The sequence below is a fragment of the Corvus brachyrhynchos genome, unplaced genomic scaffold (genome assembly GCF_000691975.1).
Source record: "Corvus brachyrhynchos isolate BGI_N302 unplaced genomic scaffold, ASM69197v1 scaffold3, whole genome shotgun sequence".
NCBI classification, from domain to species: Eukaryota; Metazoa; Chordata; class Aves; order Passeriformes; family Corvidae; genus Corvus; species Corvus brachyrhynchos.
In genome coordinates, this window is record NW_008237619.1 from 13646512 (window position 1) to 13668044 (window position 21533).

Sequence of the window (21533 nt, forward strand, 5' to 3'; positions counted from 1 at the left end):
TAATCTAATTGGGTCATGCTCTGTGTGTGTGGAGAGGGGTATGGGATCAAAAATGTTGACGCAATTGCCCACTATTCCCTGCAGGTATCCAAACCACTGGGAGTAGCCACTGAAGATGAGGTAAGAACAGATTGGTTCATCGCCTTATAGCTTTTGATTAATCTTCTTAAAGCTTTTCTTGTCAACACAGTTTGTTATTTTACCCCTTACCTGATGCTAATATTTCCTTTAGACGTGCCCTTCTCTCACGCTCCATGGCTCTGCCTGTTCATCTTCTGTGCAGTGTTTGTAATCCATCTCTGTCTTTGGCAGCTGGTTGGAGAGTTTCTGCAAACGCAGAATGCCCCTTTGCTGTCCCGTGCACCCCAGACCTTTAAGATGGATGACCTGTTGGCTGAGATGCAAGAGATTGAACAGTTAAGCTTCCGACAGGCCCCTCAGCGAGGTGAGGGGAGCTGAAGTAGGTGGAGAGCTGGAAAAGATCTTGATGTTATGGTTGAGCTCCTAGCAGGGTGGTTCCTATCTATTGAGCCCTTCTGAGATTGTATCTGGAGTATTGTTTCTGGATTTGGGCTTCCCAGTACACTGATCTACTGGAACAAGTTCATCGGAGATCAGTAAAACATTCAGGGACGGGAATACATGTTGTAAGAATTAAGGCTGAGGGAACTGGACATTTTAACCTGGGGAAGAGGAGCCTGAGGGGCAGGGGTGGAGTGTCTCGCTGCTGTCTTCAGCTGCCGTGGTCAGGATCTTCACAGCAACAGTCAGGAGAAGGACAAGGCGTAATGGACACATTTTGTGGAAAGGGGAACTGACTAGGTATGTGGAAACATTTCTTCCCATGGAGGAGGTAGTTCAGTACTGGAACAGGTGCCTAGGGAGGCTGGGGAATTGCTGGCCATGGACAAATTCAGAAGTTACCTGATGAATGCCCCGAGCAACTTCATCTCTAGCTTTCACGTTAATCTGCTGTGAGAACTCTAGCAACTTCCAGAGACTCCTTCCAAGTGAAATATTTCTGTGATTTTATTACAACAAAGAGGAGGATCAGAGGTGATTAGGGCTAGCCTGGAGCACATAAATGGTGCCTTTGAGTTCTCCAGTCCTCACTTCTGTTTTTTTTTCTTCGTGTAGCTCCAGGTGTGGCAGCCTTGGCACTGTCTGAAAACTGGACCCAGGAATTCTTGGCTGCAGCAGATAATGCTGGTGATGTCTCTTCAGATTACAATGAGGCTGACTGGTCACAGGAGTTCATTGCTGAAGTGACAGGTGATGTGTCCTTTTCGGAATTACTGTCAAGATATGTCCAGTCACATGCCTGTGTACAACGAAGAGCTACTGAATGTGAAATTGGAGTGTTGCTTTGGGCCCAGCAGTCAGTGTTTCCTGTAGCAGCTTTACTGAGGTGGAGGGTAGGAAAGCTGCTTTGTGATGGTGTTATGGTTAAGTCAAATTATGAACAATGTGGTGTGGAAGCTTTTATTTAGGTGTAAGGGTCTTCTGGTTTTAGCTTTGGTTACTTAGACTATATAGGAGAAGCATGGTATTTAAACTGCTCTTATGAAAGTTATGATTCAACTGATGCAAGTCGGAGATGGCCTGGTGCTGCTTCTTGTTTACATGTTTTCTAATTCCCTCTTGTAAGGCTAAATTTGCCTTTGGTACAAAGGTAAATACTCTTTAGTAGGCTTTGGCCAAATACTTTGTGTCAGTTGCATGGAGGTAGAGGGATGTTACAGCCTGGAAATGTGCAAAGTGAGTGTTTCTGGCCCAAAGGTTAAGCTTTATTTGAAAAACCATCCTGCATTGTGTATAGAACTGGGTCTGGAATAGGGTCCTGTTATGATCCATGCCCTAATCTGGAAATTATGGACAAGTAGATGCTGTTCTCTTCTCCAGGAGTGGCCAGTGTAGAAAGCTGGGTACTCCCACTCTTTGACCTTCACTCTTTATAGTTCTGGGGCTATCAATTAGAACCTACAAAGGTCTGTGAGAAAGTTCTGATGAAAACCTAGTGCTTTGTAGGCTGTGCTTTTGACGGAGACTTGTAATGCATTGCTAATTTTCTTGACCTACATAGTATCCCACAGGGAGCAGATGAATAAGTTGTGATATTAAAGTAGAAAACCATAAGTTTATTGTCACCACAGTGGCATCTGTATTAATTCACTGTCTGAACCTAAGGCTTGATTTTTAGATCAGAATAAACAAAGGTAGAAGAAGCAAGCATAAACAAAGGTGTGGTGGTCTGCCTGTCTTACTTTTCTCCCCATTCTTCCCATGCAGATCCATTGTCTGTGTCTCCTGCCAAGTGGGCAGAAGAGTACCTAGAGCAGTCAGAGGAGAAGCTGTGGCTTGGGGAATCAGAAGATCAGTCTTTGGCAGATAAATGGTGAGTCTGACTTCTCAAGACCAGCGGTTGCTGCTAGGCACTTGGGTGGGTGAAGTTTGGAGAGGTGATAGAAATCTGCTGTGGCCTGAATGCTTTTGAGTCATTTAACCTAGACTGGTGTTCTCAGGCCTTTGGTTTCAGAGAGAGGAGGAAACAATGCTTGCAAACTGAAGTTTTTAAGAGTGTAGCTTTTCTGTTCTCTCATTCCAGGAAGATACTTCGATCATGTAGGCTAACTTAATCTCATGCCTAATGCAAAGCTCCTTAAAGTAACTTCAGGAGTGAGTTCAGGAACTTTCTTTCTGCAACAGATACTTTTTACTGGACTCTACTGATTGTAAACTTTCATAATGTAATTCTTCCTATCTGACAAACTACTTCCAGCCTTTCCGTGACATATTTCTAGGCTCAGCCTTCTACATACTATTTTAATGTGGTTTTTTGTGGTAGATTAAAGATGGATCATCTCTCTGTAGGTATATGTTGAGTACAGTCAAGTTTTTTGATTAAAGAAACAAAACACACAAGAATAATTAGATCTTTCCTTAAAAAAAATTTGTATATTTGGATTGGAGCCTCCTGGCTCTTGCCTTCTCTGATAGCTTTCTGCAAATAATGGACATTCCTGAGTTATTGCCATCAGTTCCAAAGACTTTCCCAAGGCTGAGTGTAGTGGTAACACCTAGAACTGGTCCTATCCTGCTGTAAGCCAGACAAGTTATATTGAGTTGTGTCTTTGCTGTAAGCCCTCAATGCTCTGCAAAGCTGATGCTTTTCCAAGACATTGTTTTCCTCTTCAGTGGGCATGACCTACTTTCTTTGTTCCTGGATATGTGACCTTGTTTCTGGTCGTGCTAAAACTTGCAGTATCTGATGGCATGTGAGCTTGGCAAGGAATCCAGACTGCTCTACAGAACTGTGCTGACTCTGTAATTGTTTAATTCTGCTGCTGTTTGGGTCAGTCACTTGCACAGTTAACTTAGTAGTAATTTTGAATTTTTGCAGATGGATAATGCTACTGAATCACTTAGGAGAAGTCCAGAATCTTTGAGGAGGGGTTGTGTCCCTCAGTACTCTTGTCTGGCCCATTGTGTAGACTGTTGTTAGTGAAAGAGTTTGCTGTTGCCTGGTATCAGACTAGCTCTTTTCCCTTTTTACTGCCTTGGAACACAGGTATGAGGAATACCAACCTGAGGATGATCTTAAGAAAACTGTTACTGATTTCCTCTCTAAAGTGGATGATCCGAAACTCAAGAATACTGAGGTGAGAAATCTGACTGGGGCTGAGATTAATTATTACTGTGAATTAGTAATTATGTAATTAGTAATAATTATATTACTGTGAATAAGGGGTGTGGGGAATTGGGAAGGGTGAAGACAGTAAAGGAATAAAGCCTCCTGTTGTCCCCTGTTTCCATTTCTTCCTTGATTCCTGGGAGTTGAACCCTACAATACACTTTAGATATTATCCATCTCCACTCTTGTGAAGTCCAGTCCTTCCCACCTTTCTGGGCCTTTTGTGCTCGCTCTGCAGAGAGAAGCCCTCTTAGTGAAGGAGGGGGGCATGGGCAGAGGGCTTGTGGGCACAGCATCTGCCCAGCTCCACCCTTGTTTCATTTCTCTGCTGCAGTTCCTAAAGTTTGTCCGCCAGATCGGAGATGGGAGGGTATCGATCGAAGCTAATCAGGTGACCCACAGAGACCAAGATCAGGCAGAGCAATGGGCAGCTGAGTTTATACAGCAGCAGGTAGGAGCCCCAGGCCTGTATGCTCTGAAGGAAGAAAGCATTTTGCCATAGTGCACAGTCTGGGAGCAAAGGAAAATGGCAAGTCCAGCTCTCAGCAGTGCTGAGGGAGACAAGGGAGGGGCTGTTGGGCTCTTAGTAGAGTCTAGCCAGAAGCTGGGAATGTATTTGGACAGTTGGAGTTTTCTCATCTCCCACAGCATCTGGGAGGAAGAGGAGATTCAGATGAATTCGTTTCCACTTCATAGGCCATCAGTTCTTACTGATGGGGAGGAAGGGTTGTCACACACCCTCCTGCTGTTTTGGGATGTGCCCTGAGGTTGCCAAATTCTAAAAAGAAAGGTGTGTTTCTGTTTCCAAACTCCCAGGGGGCATCCGATGCCTGGGTGGATCAATTTGCGCGATCTGGGAACATGTCAACTCTTGATACGGAATTTGAGCAGGCAAAGGCTGCTGTGGAGGTAAAGCTGGCTGAGAAGGAGGGCTGGGGTGCCAACTGAGAGCCCATGGTAGGGTTATCTCTCTCCTTTGCATGCTCTGAGGAGGGCTGGAAACATTCAAGAGGGAGTTCTCTGGCATGTCTATAGACCTGAGTTTATGGCTGAGGTACTCCAGTCACACTTTGTTCTCCCTTCAGTCAGATGTGGAGTTCTGGGACAAACTCCAGGCAGAATGTGAGGAGATGGCCAAGAGAGATGCAGAGGCTCACCCTTGGCTCTCTGAATACGAAGACCTCAACTCCTCATCATATGACAAGGTAGGGGAGAACAGGGTCTCTCAGCCCTAGCACTGTGATGGGCTGCCTTGGGGAGACTGGCAGTGTGTTTGCCTCGCTGTGAGTTCCACAGACCCTAAATGCTGCTGGGGTTCCTTCTCACACTGATGTTTTGCTGTCACTTACACTCTCGTCCCAGATCAGCTGGGGGTTAAATACTGTTTTCACTTGGGCTTGTCTGCAAATGCTGTCTGGTTCTTGTCCAGCACCAAATACCAGTGAATACAGGGGTTCTTCACAATGAGTTGAAGTGTTGTGTCCCCTGGCCCCATCCCTGCCCCCCTCCCCCATGCCCCTCCAAGCTAATAAGATCCACATTAAATGTTTTGTCTCTCTAGCAACTTATTCCGGGTCTGGTTTGGGGGATTTCTCCAGCACAGAGCAAGCAGGAAGAACCACCACTGTTCCCTGATCTGCTGCCATATAGCAATGAGGACTAGGTGCTGGCTAGTCTGCAGCTGGAGTGTTCCTGATGCAGCAAGACTAGACTGCTGTGCTGTAGAGAGTGCACTTCTCCCTAAGCCTGTCTCCTAGCTTTAGCCCCTGTGTGTCTGTCTGCCCTGCTAGGGTTACCAGTTTGAGGAAGATAATCCCATGAGGGATCACCCGGATGCATTTGAAGAGGGGCGGAAGCGCTTGGAGGAAGGGGACCTCCCCAATGCTGTCCTGCTCTTTGAGGCTGCAGTGCAACAGAAGCCAGATCATACGGAGGTGAGTGGCAGCAGAGATAACGGGCTGAGCTGTCAGGGAGGGTGTAGAAATCTCACTTCAGTGTTAGGACCTGTGCAGGGTGTATGAAAATGCCTCATTTTTTTGCGGCTCTGAGTTTCTAGCTGATGCATGTGAATCCTCAGGGAGCCTCTGAGCGAGGTTTCTGACTTAAGATCTGTTACAGGAAGCACAAAGTCACATGGCCCCAGAGCTGTGTAAAATCTTTGGAGCACATGAGACTGTGCATGGAGCCAAGACAGGGAGTTCTCATCTCTCAAGTGGCTTCTGTGAAAGTCTTTATTGGCATTGTAAGCTTATGGCAGGTCACTGCTTTCTGTATCTATTAAATTCTAATTCTGAGAAGCTCGTTAGACTGTGGTTCTGACTAAGTCTTTCATCTAGGTGTTAGATGAAGATGTGACCCAAAAGGGTTGAGAGAGGTGTCTTGGGTGTTTTCACAGCCTTAATTGACGTTGTGAGCCAAAGAAGGATTTTTACACTGAAGACAAAGTTCCAGCTCCTTGCTAAGTGAATACTTTTTTCCATAAGTCACTTCATTTTCTGCAGGATGAATTGGGAAATGGAATAGTCCATGTGCCTTTTTCCAGGGGTAGAGGACGTGGATATTCTCAGCAAGAACATAAATACACCCATGTTGTCTGTTTCTGGAGTGCCTGCCTCAGGGATACAGGGCTGCTGAATTTTCAGTGTGTCTTGTTCAAGCCCTGCTAATTATATATGACTGGACATACATAATTTGATTACCCTTAGACTTAGATGAGAGTGACATTTTGGAACGAGTTCTTGGCTTCTGGGAATAGGCATCTAACTTTCTAGGATACTGGTAATAGGTGAAAAGTAAGCAGAAGGTTTGGAGATCTGCTTTAGCTTTTAAGTGGTCAAAAGGTGGTGTTAATCTCTTAGCACTGTCGCTTTCTTCTCATAGGCAGTGTGGGCTGCAGGCTGAGCATGATGGAGAGGTAGTTGAAACCTTAGGGGAAGAAATCTTGGGCCAGTTCTGGCTAGCTGTATTGGAAACATTCTGAATTCTTCTACTGTGACTACAAAAAGTACAGGAGAAGTCAAGACTTCACAAATGGTACAGTGATCAAATAGACGTGAACAATTGCTCTGAAGGAAATGTCATGTTTGCTTTGGTCCAAGTCACAACTTTACCTTGAATCTCATCAGGTCTGCTGCTGGCAGAACACTGCAGTTACCACTGCTCAGCTCTGCTTGAATTGTAGCTAGCTATGTATGGTGAGGCATGAGAGATTCAAGAGAGTAGATTGCCTTCTGCTTGTGGTGGCTTGTGCAGGGTTTCTGTGTCTTTGCTAATGAAACAATTTCCTTTCTTGAGGCAGTGTATACCTCATTTTCTGACTTACATTCACAAAGCAGGTACATCATACTGACAGTCCCACCAACTATCTAGCCTATTTTGGACCCAGGGGTGTGGTTAACAACATAAAGTGAACAGATACTTTGGATTTAGTGCCTAGTTAAATATTCCTTACATCAGCTTCTTGGAGGTGGAAGTCATTTTCATGTACTGGTATCATGATGATTGGAAATTCAGTAAAATAACAGTGCTTCTACTTTCAGGTCTGGCAGTCAACTCTGCAAGGTTACTACTTGCTAGTGGACCACTGCACAAGTACATACAGCTGCCTGCCTCGGGGGTCTCATTATTAGCACTGCTGCTATGCCATTTTGTTCTTGGGAAATAGGAGATCTGCATTTTCCTCCTTCCTCTGCAGTTTGACCACAGTTAGAAGTTAAAAAGTGGAGATTCTGTGATTTAAAAATGTAAAACTACCAGCAGTTGCTTTATGATAGATTTCCAGGTAGACATTCACTTTTGTTCACTATACCAATGCCAATTTTATTGTCTTTGAGGACCTATGTGCCATGACATCTGTGTATCTTTTGAGAAGAACTTATACCTGTGGCTAATGTGTATACTTTGGTCTATTTGATCTCATCTAAAACTGTGTGGGATAATATACTGGATTTAATCGCTGTGTTTGTGGCTTATTGGCTGGTTTTTTCCTCTGTAAGTCTGACTTTGTACATCTGTGTCTTCCCCAGGCCTGGCAATATCTGGGAACCACCCAAGCAGAGAACGAACAGGAGCTTTTGGCGATCAGTGCCCTCAGACGGTGAGTGTTGCTGCAGAGCTGCTGAGTGTGGCTCCTTGTGGAGTGCATGGTGCCACAAGGACCATACGGCTGTCACAGGGTGCTCTGTCTCGATTGTGTCACCTCCTCTCTCTGGGTGTCTCCTACACTGATTTAATACCGCAGTCACTTCTCATTCTTTGCCCTGCAGGTGCCTGGAGCTGCAGCCTGGGAACCTCACAGCACTTATGGCTTTAGCAGTCAGCTTCACCAACGAGTCCCTGCAGAAGCAGGCATGTGAGACCCTGCGGGACTGGCTGCGCCATAAACCGGACTATGCCCACCTGCTGGACAAGGAACCAGAGGAGAGCGTCTCAGGGACAAACCTGGGGCCTTCCAAGCGTGTCCTAAGTTCCCTGCTGTCTGAGTGAGTTATGGTTACAATTTTCAGCCTTTGGCTGAAAGGCTTCTTGGAGGGCTCAGACTGGTCCAGGCAGGAGCAGAGTGAGCAACCCAAGGCCAGCTCTCTCCACAGTACACCAATATCCTGTTCTGTGCTTTTCCAGCTCACTGTTCATGGAGGTGAAGGAGCTGTTCTTAGCAGCTGTGCGCAGCAACCCCTCAACTGTGGATCCTGATGTCCAGTGTGGCCTGGGTGTTCTTTTCAACCTCAGTGGCGAGTATGAGAAGGCTGTGGATTGCTTCAGTGCTGCTCTCAGTGTGCGCCCCAATGTAAGAAAGGGGCAGACTTGGGGGGTGCTAGAGGTTCTTGGAGATTTATGGGTGAAGGTTTGGGTGGAGGTGCTGCGTGTACGAGAGGTGCATATTTGGAGTGGAAGAATAACACAGACATGTGGAAGGAAGCGTTGACTTGGAGCTTAAAGAGATCCAATTCATCTCAGCCCTTTCTCTGTGCCCCTTCCTCCAGGACCACCTTCTGTGGAACAAGCTCGGTGCCACCCTGGCCAATGGCAATCGGAGTGAAGAAGCTGTGGCTGCGTACCGTCGGGCACTGGAGCTCCAGCCGGGATATATCCGCTCTCGCTACAACCTGGGCATCAGCTGCATCAACTTAGGCGCCCACCGGTGAGCACAGGATGGGCAGCTCTGCTGTGGCCCATGAGTTCGTGTGCTTGTGGGAGACAGACGGCCGTAGGTTATGAAGGCGGGGCCACACTGCCTGCAGCCTTCTCTTGGCACAGGAGAGCAGAGTGAGTGTGTGGACTCTGCCCAGAGATCCAAGTGTCATGCAGTTACAGGTGGAGTAGAGGCCATCTGGACTCGGGATTCTTTTAGAGGGAAAAGGGGGACTTCTGGTTCTGGAGCAGGGTAGGATCTGGTGAAGAGGAGGAAACTGTTCTGGAGGAGAAATAGTTTAGAAGCAAAGGGGGAAGGGAGTATGAGATGAGATCTTCTCCACTAAGCATGTGTGTGTTCTCCTGTTGACAGCGAGGCTGTGGAGCACTTCTTAGAGGCTTTGCACATGCAGCAGAAGAGCCGAGGTCCGCGGGGGCAACAAGGAGCTATGTCTGACAACATCTGGAGCACCCTGCGCATGGCCCTCTCCATGCTGGGCCAGAGTGACCTGTATGGGGCAGCTGATGCCCGTGACCTGCCCACACTGCTTCAGGCATTTGGCCTCCAGCAGTGACTCTGGGACAGGCTCCCCTGCGAGTGCAGCAGTTGCCTAGCCCAGCAGTGAGTGACCTTTCTTAGGGAGAAAATGTTCACAAGGGTTCACACACATCTTTGCCCTGGTAGGGCAGATCATTGAGAACTGTTTTTTTTCAAGTACCCCCCCTGGTGAAGTGCCCAACTTCCCCCACTTGTCTGTTGTGGCCTGAGCATTTCTGAACGGTTCACATTATCACCTCCATGACCTCCATGACGACTGACACTGCTGGTTCACAGATGATCAAAGTGAGGAAGACAGCAGCATCCCGCCCTCTTGCCAGGCTGCATTTGCAGTAGTGCCCAGCTTGGCTGTGAGACCTTGGCTGTGAGAGCCATTCTGCAGAGACTGCCTGCAAGGGTGTGTCTTGAGTTCAGGCTGCTTTGGAGGGTGGGATTGCTGTTTCACCCAAAAGGGTGAAAAATTCTGGGGTTTGAGCATGCTTCCCCATGTATGTGCTTGCACGTGTGTATATGTGGGTTGCTAGGGAAAACTGGGGCAGTAGTCCCCTTTTCTGGCCACTGGTAACTTCATGGTACAGCCAGATGCTACTTTCTCAGTGTCTCTTCATGAACCTTTTAAGACAAGAGTATTGTACTGATGCTGGGGACATGGGGGAGGCCCTTACCCTGTCAGGGTAAGGGGAGATCCCAGAGTTCTGGCTTGAGAGAAAGTGATGGGAATAAAAGTCTAAAATGTAACCTCTCCCAAAATACGATGAGGGAAGGGGTCAAGTCTTAATTTTTTCTTGCTCATCTGTCATTGTTTTCGTTTGTGCAAAAGCCCCCATCTTGTGTGTAACTGAATCTTGTTAATTATAAATATCTGTATATGATTCTATTGGGGAAAATTGTTTTTTAATTGTAAAGTATTTTGTATAATAAAGGTACAAGCCCACTGCTTTTCAAAAGATAGATTAGAGTCTCTCTCTGTTTCTGTCTCCCGTTTTGACCCGGGTTTTGCTTTATTGATAGCTCGCATGCCAGGTGAAGCTTAAAGGACCTCATTTTGCTGTAGCCCTAGGCTTCAGTTCAGTGAGCCAGCAGAAGAGCTTCCCTGTGCCAAAAGCGCTCTTTTTCTTTGCTTAGGTTTAGAGGTCACTGATGCACTTTTTTTTCATCTTCTGAGGGAAGTTGTGTTACATTTTATCACCTCTGTAAGGAATCTGCTGCAGTAGCCAAGGCTGGGGGCTTAAGCAGGAAGCGCTGCCCCTTCCTCTTCCATCAGCACCTGTTTCTTCATATCTCAACCTCACAGGCTTGTTTTGTGGCTGGAGCAGAAAGTGTGTGCAGAGAGTAGTATTTGCTGTATGTTTTCTGAGCTTTATTTTCCCCTGTATCTCCAATCCAGCCCTGTGGCACTGAGGCCTATGTCCACTGTTCTGACATTGCTGTAGTGCATGCAAAACAACTTGCTGCTTTTGCTGTCTGAAAGGAAGGGAAATTGCTTCTGTGTCCTGCTCACCCACACTGCTGGTCAGAGATGTGTTTTGGTTTTTACTGATCGCAGTCCCGTGCCAGATTCTTTCTTGGTGAAAGAAAACATTAATGCCTATGCAGTGCCTCACCTGCTGTCTTGGTGTTCTGCCTCCCCCAGTTCTCTGCTGTTGCTCTCACCATTGTTTTCCTTTGCTTCTTTGGTGCAGCACATTCCTCTCCTTCATGTTCCCATTACCATTGCTTGGCCTTCCCTTTTTCTCATCCTCAGATTTCATTAGTGCTTCTCCTCTCCTAGGTTTCCTAGTTGCCTCAATTTCCCTTGCAATGTCGCTTAACCTCTTGACTTTGTGTTGGTGTCCTTCCCTATCCCACATTTCCCCCTGTCCCTGCAGGTGCGTTGGCTGTTACCATTTGTTCACTTTCCCTGGAAATTGTTCTCACTTTTTCCCCTGTCCCTGTTAAATCATCTCACAGCTACATTTTACTGAGGCTGTCTCCCAGGGGAGCTGAGTGAAGACTGAGCTGCCTCTGTCCAGGTCCTGTCTGACTGTCCTGTTAAGAGCTGCCTTTGGAAGTGGAGTGTTGATGCAATGAACACCAGCTGGCTGATTGGATCTGCATTCTGGTTCCAGTGCACAGTTTTTGTCTGTTCTGCAACCCTGCCTCTGGTGTCCAAACCCAGCTTGTGCTGGTGCTCTGTCCGTATCATGATCCTAGTTTGCATTTCCAGCCACATCCGTGTTTTCTGTTACCAAGTCCAGTTGTACAGCAGGGCTGGGTAGCAGGTACCAAACATTTTAGATTCACATAAAGACAGTGATGGATCTTTGCATGTCCCTGTTCCAACCCCCTGCTCACAACAGGCCTAACCCTAGTGGTAGATTGGGGAGCTAAGGGCCTTATAAATGATTGTGCTCTCCAATTTTTTCACTTTTCCCAATGCACAGAACAGTTGCAGGGCCTATCAGCTCTAAAAATTTGCAAGAGATCCCAGCATGACCTTTACCAAATTCTTGGGCATTACAGGACACAAATTAACCTTTCATAGGGCCATAAGTGAGTGGTCAAAGAGGGTCATTCAGAACAAGTTTTTCCACCCATGCGTCTTGATATGTTTCTGCTGTATTTCTTCCTTCAGTGTTCTATTTATTTGCTGCTTAAGACCCCAAGAAGTCATAGAATCTCTTGGTGATGACTTTAGCAACCAGCCAGGAAATGAAAATGTGCTTTCAGGTCCTTATACCTCTAGCCACAGCGCTCCTCATTAGCTTCCATCCTTGTCAAGGAAGTGGTTGTGCTGTCCTTGTTTATTCTGCTTCATTACTGCAGTTTCCTCTCTTGAGCTGCTGAGCCTCATTATGATTCTGAGTTTTCTGTGAGTTCAGGTTTTGGGTCCCAGGCTCCTAGCTATTGTGCCTGTGTGTGCTGAAGTCTTTGTGGTCTGGAAAGTGTGTGTTCAGACCAGTCTGTCTCTAGAGGAATGCTCTAGGGGTGGTGACCTGAAGTGAGGCTTCACGGAAAGAGCATCAGGCAAGCAAGAAATTCTCATACTCTCTAGGAATCTGTTGTCTGAAATACTGTCTGACTCAGAAGTTGCATCAGTATGTTTGTTTAAGAGCCTTTGGTGAATTTTTTCTCGGCCTGTGACTTGCTTATTTTTAAGCTACATGGTGCCTTTGGTCTTTACCGTGTCATCTGGATGCACATGAGAACTGTGTTTAAATACCTAAAGTATTTTATTTTGTTTTTTAAGCCTGCTGTCTCTTCCTTTGTGGTCTCCTACTTCAGGTCCTGTGAGACATAGCAAATAAAATGGTCCTACTACAGTCCACGTGTCCCCAGGGGGGAACCCTTTTCCCTACCTCTGTACCCCACACTTCTGTATCTTTTCTATTTTTACTGCGTTCTTGCCAGCACTTCCTTCATGCCCTAGCCTGCCTCAGAGCCGGGACCACACACACTCTGCCACTTTCTCTCCTCTGAGTCGGCCCCTGATGCTCAGAGATCTTTTGGCAGGCAGGGAAGGACAGAAAGCAGCACAGCAGCTCTCCCTCCTGCAGCAGCAAAGTGGCACCAGAGGCAGGCTAGCCAGCCAGGCCTCTTTGTCAGAGCAGGCTCTGGCAGCTTCTCCAGGTGGTGGTCCCTTGTTCATGTAGGAAAATGTTCCTGTGCACCCACGAGAGAGAAGAGAAACTTCTCTGTCACTGCCATGCTGAGTATGGCAAAGCATTGTCTGGTGCTTCCTGATGTTTTTTAGATGCGTAGTTTGACGTAAAATTTTAAAACTCTGTACCTGTCCGCGACTTTAGGAAGAGTTGTAGGCACAGAGATCCCCTGAAAAATCTGGTGCCGGGTGGGTTGGGGTTTTTTGGTAGTGTTGCCGTTGCTCCGTTGCATTTCTGAAGCAGAAGTGACACCTAGCGTTGAGTGGAGAGCAGGTCCGTGTCTGTCACACCTGCTGGGACCGGGACGCTAAAGGGTTTAGGAGCACGTCTTGCTAATTAAACACGAAAGGAACAAAATGCTCGAGGAACTTCCTAAACGTGCAGCTGTAGACGCAAAACGTGGTGCTGTGAAGCTAGAACCTTTTGGGAGTCTGTGATGCCTTCCCCTGGCTTCTCCCTGGTACAGAGCATGGGTCTTCGTGGAGTCCAGCTTAGCAACCATTCCATGGAAAACCATTTGTACATTTATTTAAAAAACCCAGAAAACAACCCAGCTGGGTTTCTGACATTTTTAACTAGCAGTTATTCATAGACAAACTGTTTCCTTTTCCTTCATCTGGGAAGAGGAGACTTGGGAAAGGAAATAATAATTAGAAATGATCTTCACTTTGCTTTCTGACATCTGTGTGTTGTCAAGTGGGACTTACAAGGCTTTTGTTAGTCTGTTTTTGCTGCGCCTCTCTTTACAGCACAATTTCTGTGGAGCTCACTCCCAGTGTTGTGACTGAATATGCAGCATTCATCCAATAGGATTCTATCATCTCTCTTTTTGCTGAAAAAGTGGTGTTCAGTTTGCTTTACTGAAGATTAGCAATTGGGAAGTGCAGCAAACAGAGGAAAGAAAAAAAAGCGAGTTTGTGTGAGATACAGGCTAGGCAAAAAAAGAGACCTTTTTTTCTTTCTCCCTGAAGTGCTTGGTAGTGAATGCATTTATTATCGTGTGGGCTGTCCACAGCTTTGGGTTCTGTGGTCTGATGGCCTGTTCCTATATTGCATTTTTGGGGGCTGTTTTGCTTGAGAAACAGAAGCTGGAGAGTGAAAAGAGGGAAAAAACCTTTATTTTTGTGATGAAGAATTACATAATTAGCTCTAACAACTGCTGTGTGTAAAACCCAAAAAACCACCCTCTCCAACCACAAAACACCCTCCAAAATAAAGGAACCAGCGTTCTGCTGCCTTGAGTCCAAAACTGCCAGACAAAAATAACAAACAGAAACTGGGGACGTGTACTTCACATGTGATTTTTATTTTTTAAAAATCTTTTTGTTTTAAAGAGTAAAAACAGACAAGTAATTACTGAGATACAAACTAAGGTATCTGCTGTGGTAGAGTAGGACAGGAACACAACAGGATCTGGTGGGTGAAGGAGTTTGTTGTTAATTAGATTTTTCCACCATTTAACCTTTTCCAGCACTGTGAAGTGGGTGCATATGTGGCATCCACAGCTTTAAGTTAAATTGTTTTATCACCCTGCAATCTAGTAGTAAACAGCCTCTAAACAAAGAAAGAAAGAAACACCCCCCCCAAAAAACCCCAGTTTTATGAAAAAGATAAAAATATTTTAGTCTTTATTCTTCACTTGTTGAAGTGTTTTTTTGCATAACTGCACATTTTTAAAGAATCAGTGTGTCATCATTAATCTTGCTCCTTCTATTGCTTTTTGTCTGCTGAGGGCAATAGAGGAGCAGGGGTTTATTGTCCTCTTATCTTTCCACTTTTGTCACATCCTTTCTTTTTCAGATTTTGAGATACTGCTGTTTCTGCAGGAACAGGATAAGAGGAATTTTGGGGAACATCATTTCCCATAAATTTGCTCTGCCTGAAGTGTGTCCAGCTATGGGGATCTCAGCACAAGTCCCAGGACATGGACCTGTTGGAATGAGTTCAGAGGAGAGACATAAAGACAATGAGAGGGCTGGAGCACCTCTCCTGTGAGGAAAGGTTGAGAGAGTTGCAGTTGTTCAGCCTGGACAAGGCTTTGGGGTGACCTTACTGTGTGGCCTTTTAGTACCTGAGGGGGCTAAAAGAGAGCTGGAGAGAGATTTTTTGACAAGGACACACAGTGGGAGGACAAGGGGGAATGACTTCAAGCTGAAAGAGAGCAGGTTTAGATTGGATATTAGGAACAGTTCTTTACTGTGAATGTGGTGAGGCACAGGAACATTGCCCAGAGAAGCTGGGAATTCTCTATCCCTGGAAGAGTTCAAGGCCAGGTTGGGTGGGACTTTGAGCACCTGCTCTAGTGGAAGGTATCCCTGCCCATGCCAGGGGAATTGGATAATCTTTAAGGTCCCTTTCAACCCAAACCATGCTGTGATCCATAAGGAAAAAGAGCAAACAAACCCAACCCACAAAGAAAACTCCATAAATACTTCCAATCAACCCCCAGCCCCACCCTGTAGTGTTCTGCTTTGTGCAGTGACTTACTTCCTTGTGCATAAAGCACCATATAGGTGAGATTAATGACATTAAAACCCATTTGGTTTTCAATCCAGTAACACTAGGACAGATGGTCAGTTAGAACCAGGAACTCATTTCTTTCTGTGAACCTGGGAGTATTTGTTCAGAGATCCTTTACCATGTTTTTGTTTTAGCACAAAGAAATGTGGTAAAGGATTCCATCACATATCATTCCATCATATATAGCCTTTTGATTTTCCTTGAAGTCCTGAAAAGTCCCACTGCCAGCTTTGGTGCTCTGCAGGGGGTACATGGAGGACTTAGGAGTTCACGGTTGACTGCCTCACTCTGTACCAGAGTTGAGATACACTCAGACTTGGTCTTTGTGACGCCTTCATGGCTCATATAATTGGTCAAAGGGCTTTTCTGAGTCTGCAGGTGCTGAAAAAGATGGGATTGTTTAGTTCATGATTAATTATGTCATTACACATGATTTTTTTTTTTTCAGAAACACAACTAAATAATTTAGGGAGTAAAACATGCTATCAAGCTAAGAAGAACGAATGTTGTTCAATGGCAGCATAAATCCATTCTAGTCTAGGATGTTTTAGTTCCTCTTTCAAGAATTCCTTACACTGGTGTGCTTATTCTTCCTCCCTTCCCTTACCAGACAGTGGACACAATGGTTCAGGAGTGGAATGAGTCTTTCCCCTTTCCAGCAGCACTGAACTGTAGGCTGAGGTCACTGCAGCACACAAAAACATGCTCTAAAGGTGTGATTTGCCTATTTAGAGAAGGGACTTCTCATCTAGCTGTTGCTATAAAGTGAGGGCCTGCTTCTCTTCAAAACTTCAAAATGCAAATTTGGACTGCTCTGCTTCCAGCTTCTGCAGAACAGCAAAAACGATGGACCCCATGGAAAAAACCCCCAAAGCCTCAAGTATTTTTATGCTGGCCTTAGTTTTGTTATCTGGCACACCAAGCACCAGTGGAAGAGATACAGCATGAGGATTTGGCTGGATTTGGTGTACAGGCTGCTTGTTTTGCAGGGATGAACCGTCTCCCTTCCCAGCTCCCCATCTTCTCCAGTTACTTCCTATCTGACAGAGCAGGGGTGCCCCAAGTGAACTAATGAAGATCCTATTGCTTTCTCCTGCTCCAGAACAGCTTTCTGGCATGCTAGCCAATGAACCTGCCTGAAAATGTATTACAGAGTGAACCTGCAACGAGACAAAAAGAAAAAATATTGCCACTGTAGCTCTGTCAGAGCCTCCTGGCCCTGCTTTAGCAGCTCTGCATCCCTGTAGCTGCTCAAATGGCTATGTAGGTGAGAAGGAGGAAGAGAATTTAATAAAACCCTACTTAAATGCTATCTCTGTCAAGTGGATATCTCCCAACAAAGCCCATTGGAAAATTAACATTGTTTATTATAGTTACTTCAAAGATAAACAAAACATAAGCTGCAATAGATAGAAAAATTCTACAGCCTCAGCGTGACAAAGTACTTTGATACGTTTTTATTACTGTAATTCATCTGGCTTCTGGAGGAGAAGGACAAACAAGAACCAAAGTTCTAGGGTTTTATGAAGGGCTTATGCATCAATAGACTTTTGACCCAGAGCAATAACATGACTGCTCATAGAAAGATCAAAATTAAAATGAAATAGTTAATGATTTTTGTTCACTTATTGGCCATTTCTCAGTTCTGTTGACTGGGGTGTTGCACAAGACTTCTGAGCAAGCTATAAATGGAGGCAGGTGAGATGCCCTTCACAAACAGCAGCCCTGCACTGGAGGAATCGCCCTCAGCTCTCCCCAGCCCTGCAGCTGACATCAAGGTGAGAGGCACACTTTGTGCAGGAGAACTGGAAGGGTTTCTTGGGCAGCTGCTGTGAAATGCAGGGGAAGGGAAGGAGGCTTCAGAGTTGGGTGAGAGCTGCAGCACATCTGTGAGGGTCTGCTGTCTGCATGTGCAGAGACTGAGCCCATCTTCCAGGGATGAGGAGACGGCTGCTGCAGGACAGAGAGACCTTACCAAGGGAGAGGGTGGAGGTGGCCAGGGATGCACAATTGTGAGGGGTGAATGTGAGAGTATTTTACGACTCACTCTTGGGCATACACCTAAACCAACACATACATGTCATGATCTCACTCTTTTCCAGCTCCTTCTATGTTTATTCTTTGTTCAAAATGCTTTATTTTTCCTTTTTCCCTTTCTCCATCCTGGCTGTCCATCGTTTTGTTTCGAGGTTCAAAAGGCTTCTTACAAGCGTTGCTTGTTTTCTGTCTTCCTTTCATTCAGGCTGTCATCCAGCTCCTAAAGGAAGAAATTAAAACTCTAGAAGTCTTACTGAGATGGGAAAAATCATCCTTTATGAGCGTGCCAACTTCCAGGGCTTGTCCAAAGAATTCACCTCTGACATTGCCAATCTAAGAGATGCTGATTGGAATGATCTTGCCTCCTCGGCAAAAGTCATTGGCCAGCCTTGGGTGGCTTATGAGCATTCAAACTATGGAGGCCAATTTCTGGTGCTTGAGGAGGGAGACCATAGCCTTTTTAGTTCAAGGATGAATAACAGGATCAGTTCTCTGCAGATGATCACTGAAGATCTGCACAACCCCCAGATCACTCTCTATGAGCATACCAACTATCAAGGGAAGAGCAGAGTCATAACAGAAGCAACTAACCTGGCTGCAGGACATGACAATGACATCATGTCTTCCCACAAAGTCCAGAGAGGTGCCTGGCTGCTGTGTGAGCACAGTGATGGAAGTGGAATTCAATACCTTGCTCGAGATCATGAAAACCTTCCAAATTACAAGGCAATCAATTTCAATGACAAGCTTTCCTTCCTGCGTCCCCTTCGTCCTGGCCGTTCTTATTAGAATGCAAATCTCCTAAAGCTGAGGAAAGATGCATCCCTGGCAAGAAATTTGAGACCTAGATCTCTGCCTCTGCTTTTTTCACTTTCTTTGTGATTTGTTTTAAAATGCCCTTGCAATACCATGGCTTCTGCCATTGTCTATAATCCATTTTGTCTTGGTGCCATTAAAGAAGCTCTTGCAAGCAACATTGGGTCTGTTTTATGTACTGTTTCATGTAGATAAATATTGCCCTTTCATGATGAGATGTCTCTGTGTATCCAGAGAATGTTCCGTGCAGTCACTTTTAGATGTTTTCAGCAGAGGTCTCCTGAAAGGATTTATCTTCCAGGTTCCCTGTTCATTAACAGTGGGTCCAGGCTTGACTCAACCAGCGCTGAAGTCTTGGTGAGCATGTTGATCATTTCTGTGATCCTGGCCAAACTCTGCAGATTGTACCTGCAGACTGTACCTAAATATCATGTTTGACTGTATCTCAAGACATTGATCATACCAATGATACAGTCTTCTACTGCCCAAATTACATAACCAAACAGACTCTTTTCATAAATTTGAATTGGCCGAATGCTTGATCCCAATGGTAAAACTTGTTTGATTTTTTTAAACAGCTGCCTCACTTTCAATTCAGTTATTGATGCTTCCTTTAATTTCTTCTTGGTTTTATTTGTCAGAGTATTCCTCCCCCTTCTGCTGCTGTATTTTCTTGGAAGTTCCTTATTTGACCTACGGATTCAACAGAGCAATACTATGGCAAAACTTAAATGAGATTCCCTATCCTGGTAAATCAAATCTGTTAGACTGCAGATCCTGCAACGCTGAGAAAAGATGCAGCCCCAGCAAGAAATGTGAGACCTTGTTCTCTGCCTCTGCTTGCGTCACTTTTTCCCAGTGTCACAGGACCACCGAAAGTGAGAGCTCTCTGCCATGCTGCACTGCAGATCTGTGCATGACTATCCTGCCCTGCACTCTTGTCCTGCTCCACAAATGGCCTCTGCCATTGTCTGTAATCCATTCTGTGTTGGTGCCAATAAAGAATCTCTTGCAATCAGCACTGGGACTGTTTTATGCACTGTTTAGTGTAGATAAATATTGTCCTTTTAAGATGATATGTCTCTGTATGTCCAGAAAATGTTTTGTGCAGTCACTTGCAAACATTTTCCATGGATCTCTCCTGTAGAATTTTGTCTCCTTCCAGTTTCCCTGGTCAGAAACACTGCAACCAGACTAAAGATCTTGGTAAGCATTTGGATTATTGCTGTGATGCTGGCCCAGCTCTCGCCTGTAGCCTGTATTTAACTATCCCATGAATCCTTGTATCTCAAGGCATTGATCATAGAATCCAAGAATCCTATGAAGTCTGGGGGTGGAAAGTTCCTTAAAGATCATCTCATTCCAACCCTCCTGCCACAGGCAGGGACACCTTCCACTAGACCACCTTGCTCAAAGTCCCATCCAGCCTGGCCTTGAATACTTCCAGGGATGGGGAATCCACAACCTCTCTAAACAACCTGTTTCAGTACCTCATCACCCTCACAAGTAAAGAACTTCTTCATAACATTTAATCTAAATCTCTCCTCTTTTAATTCAAAACCATTCCACCCTCATCCTATTACTGGCTGCCCACTTACAAAGTGGCTCCTGCTCTTTCTTATAAGCCCCCTTCAAGAACTGGAAGGCCACAAGGAGGTGTCCCTGGAGCCTTCTCTTCTTCAGGCTGAACAAGCCCAGATTTCTCACCCTATCTTCATAGGACAGGTGCTCCCACCTTCTGACCATCTCCCAGTCTGTGCTCATGTCTGGCATTGACCCAACCCAGGTGCAGCACCTTGCACTTGGGCTTGTGGAACCTCAGGAGGTAACTATGGAATCACTTCCCAAGTCTGTCCAGGTCCCTCTGGATGGAATCCCACCCTTTTGTTGTGCCAACTGCACCCCTCAGCTTTGTGTCATCTGCAAACTTGCTGAGGGTGTCATTGATAAAGATCTTAAGAAGCACTGGTTCCAGGACAGAGCCCTGATGGACACCAGTAATCACTGGTCTCCCCCTGGACATAGAGCCATTGACCATAACTCTCTGGCTGTGTGGCCATTTCCCAAACAGTCCACCCTTCAAACCCATGTATCTCCAGTTTGGAGATAAGGATGTCACATGGGACCACGTCAAAGGTCTTAAGCAAGTCGAGGTACATGACCTTGGTTGGTCTCCCCTTGCTGATGGCTTCAATCCCTCCATCACAGATGGCCACCAGATTGGTCAGGCATGATCTGCCCTTAGCAAAGCCATGCTGGCTGTCTTTAACCTTCTTCTTGCCTTGCATGTGCCTTAACAGTGCTTCCATGGGCATCTGCTCCATGATCTTCACAGGAGCAGAGGTGAGGGTCATGGGTCTGCAGTTCCCCAGATCTTCCTTTCTTGACTCTCTAAAAATAAGAGTGATCTTTCCCCTTTGTCCACTCACCAACGATTTTATCTGAATGCCATGACTTTTCAAATATGATGGATGGTGGCTTGGCAACAATCAGGCAGTTCCCTCATGAATTTCCAGGACCCTGGGATGCATGTCATCCGGTCCCATAGACTTGTGTCTATTCAGTTTTGTCAAGTGGTCTCAAACTTGCTCTTCACTTACAGTGGAAGGGACTTTGCTCCCCCAGTCACCACTTGCAGCTTCAGTGACTCCAGAGACATGGGAAACCTGACTGCCAGTGAAGACTGAGGCAAGGAACCCATTGAGTACCTCAGCCTTCTCCATACCCATTGCCACCAGTTCTTCCTTCTTGTTTATTGGTGGGGAGTGGGGGTTACACTCCACTTGGCCTTTATTTTCTGCCCAGCGTTGTTAGAGAAGCCCTTGAGTGGGAGTCTGCACAGGCAGGCAACTGGGACAGCTCCAGGCTTGTGGCTAGAACACCAAGGGTAAAGTTATTTCCACTTCAATTGGCTTACGAGCACCCAAATTACACAGGCCAGTTATTATTGGTGCCTGGGGAGGGAGAACACAGCTTTGCTGGGGAAAAGATGAAGGATAGGATCAGCTTTCTGCAGCTGATTGCTGGAAATCTGCACGATCCACACGTGAAGCCCAGAACATGCTGTGCTGTCAACTGCTGGGCTTTGTCCCACTTGGAACCAAACACTGCAGGCTGTGCTGACGTAGCAGCCACTCCT

The 21533-nt window shown here is 45.8% G+C and overlaps 1 protein-coding gene and 1 long non-coding RNA gene across 5 annotated transcripts; both read left to right on the forward strand.

The window, feature by feature from the left end:
• Positions 1–10331, forward strand: PEX5 (peroxisomal biogenesis factor 5). Of its 4 annotated transcripts, XM_008631937.2 has the most exons (14): positions 1–120; positions 313–445; positions 1138–1272; positions 2290–2395; positions 3569–3659; positions 4026–4142; positions 4508–4600; positions 4777–4896; positions 5482–5625; positions 7717–7787; positions 7957–8172; positions 8312–8477; positions 8674–8831; positions 9195–10331. In XM_008631937.2, the coding sequence occupies exons 1-14, from the start codon at positions 16–18 to the stop codon at positions 9394–9396; spliced, it is 1857 nt and encodes a 618-aa protein (XP_008630159.1). In that variant the 5' UTR covers positions 1–15; the 3' UTR covers positions 9397–10331. The 4 variants fall into 4 exon arrangements, with proteins under 4 accessions (XP_008630159.1, XP_017587513.1, XP_017587514.1 ...); XM_017732024.1 differs by lacking the exon at positions 4508–4600; XM_017732025.1 differs by lacking the exon at positions 4026–4142.
• Positions 10332–17218: 6887 nt separating this feature from the next.
• LOC108446156 lies at positions 17219–18554 on the forward strand. The gene is made up of 2 exons (XR_001861279.1): positions 17219–17319; positions 17784–18554. It is a non-coding gene; the product is annotated as an uncharacterized LOC108446156 (long non-coding RNA).
• Positions 18555–21533: the final 2979 nt, after the last annotated feature.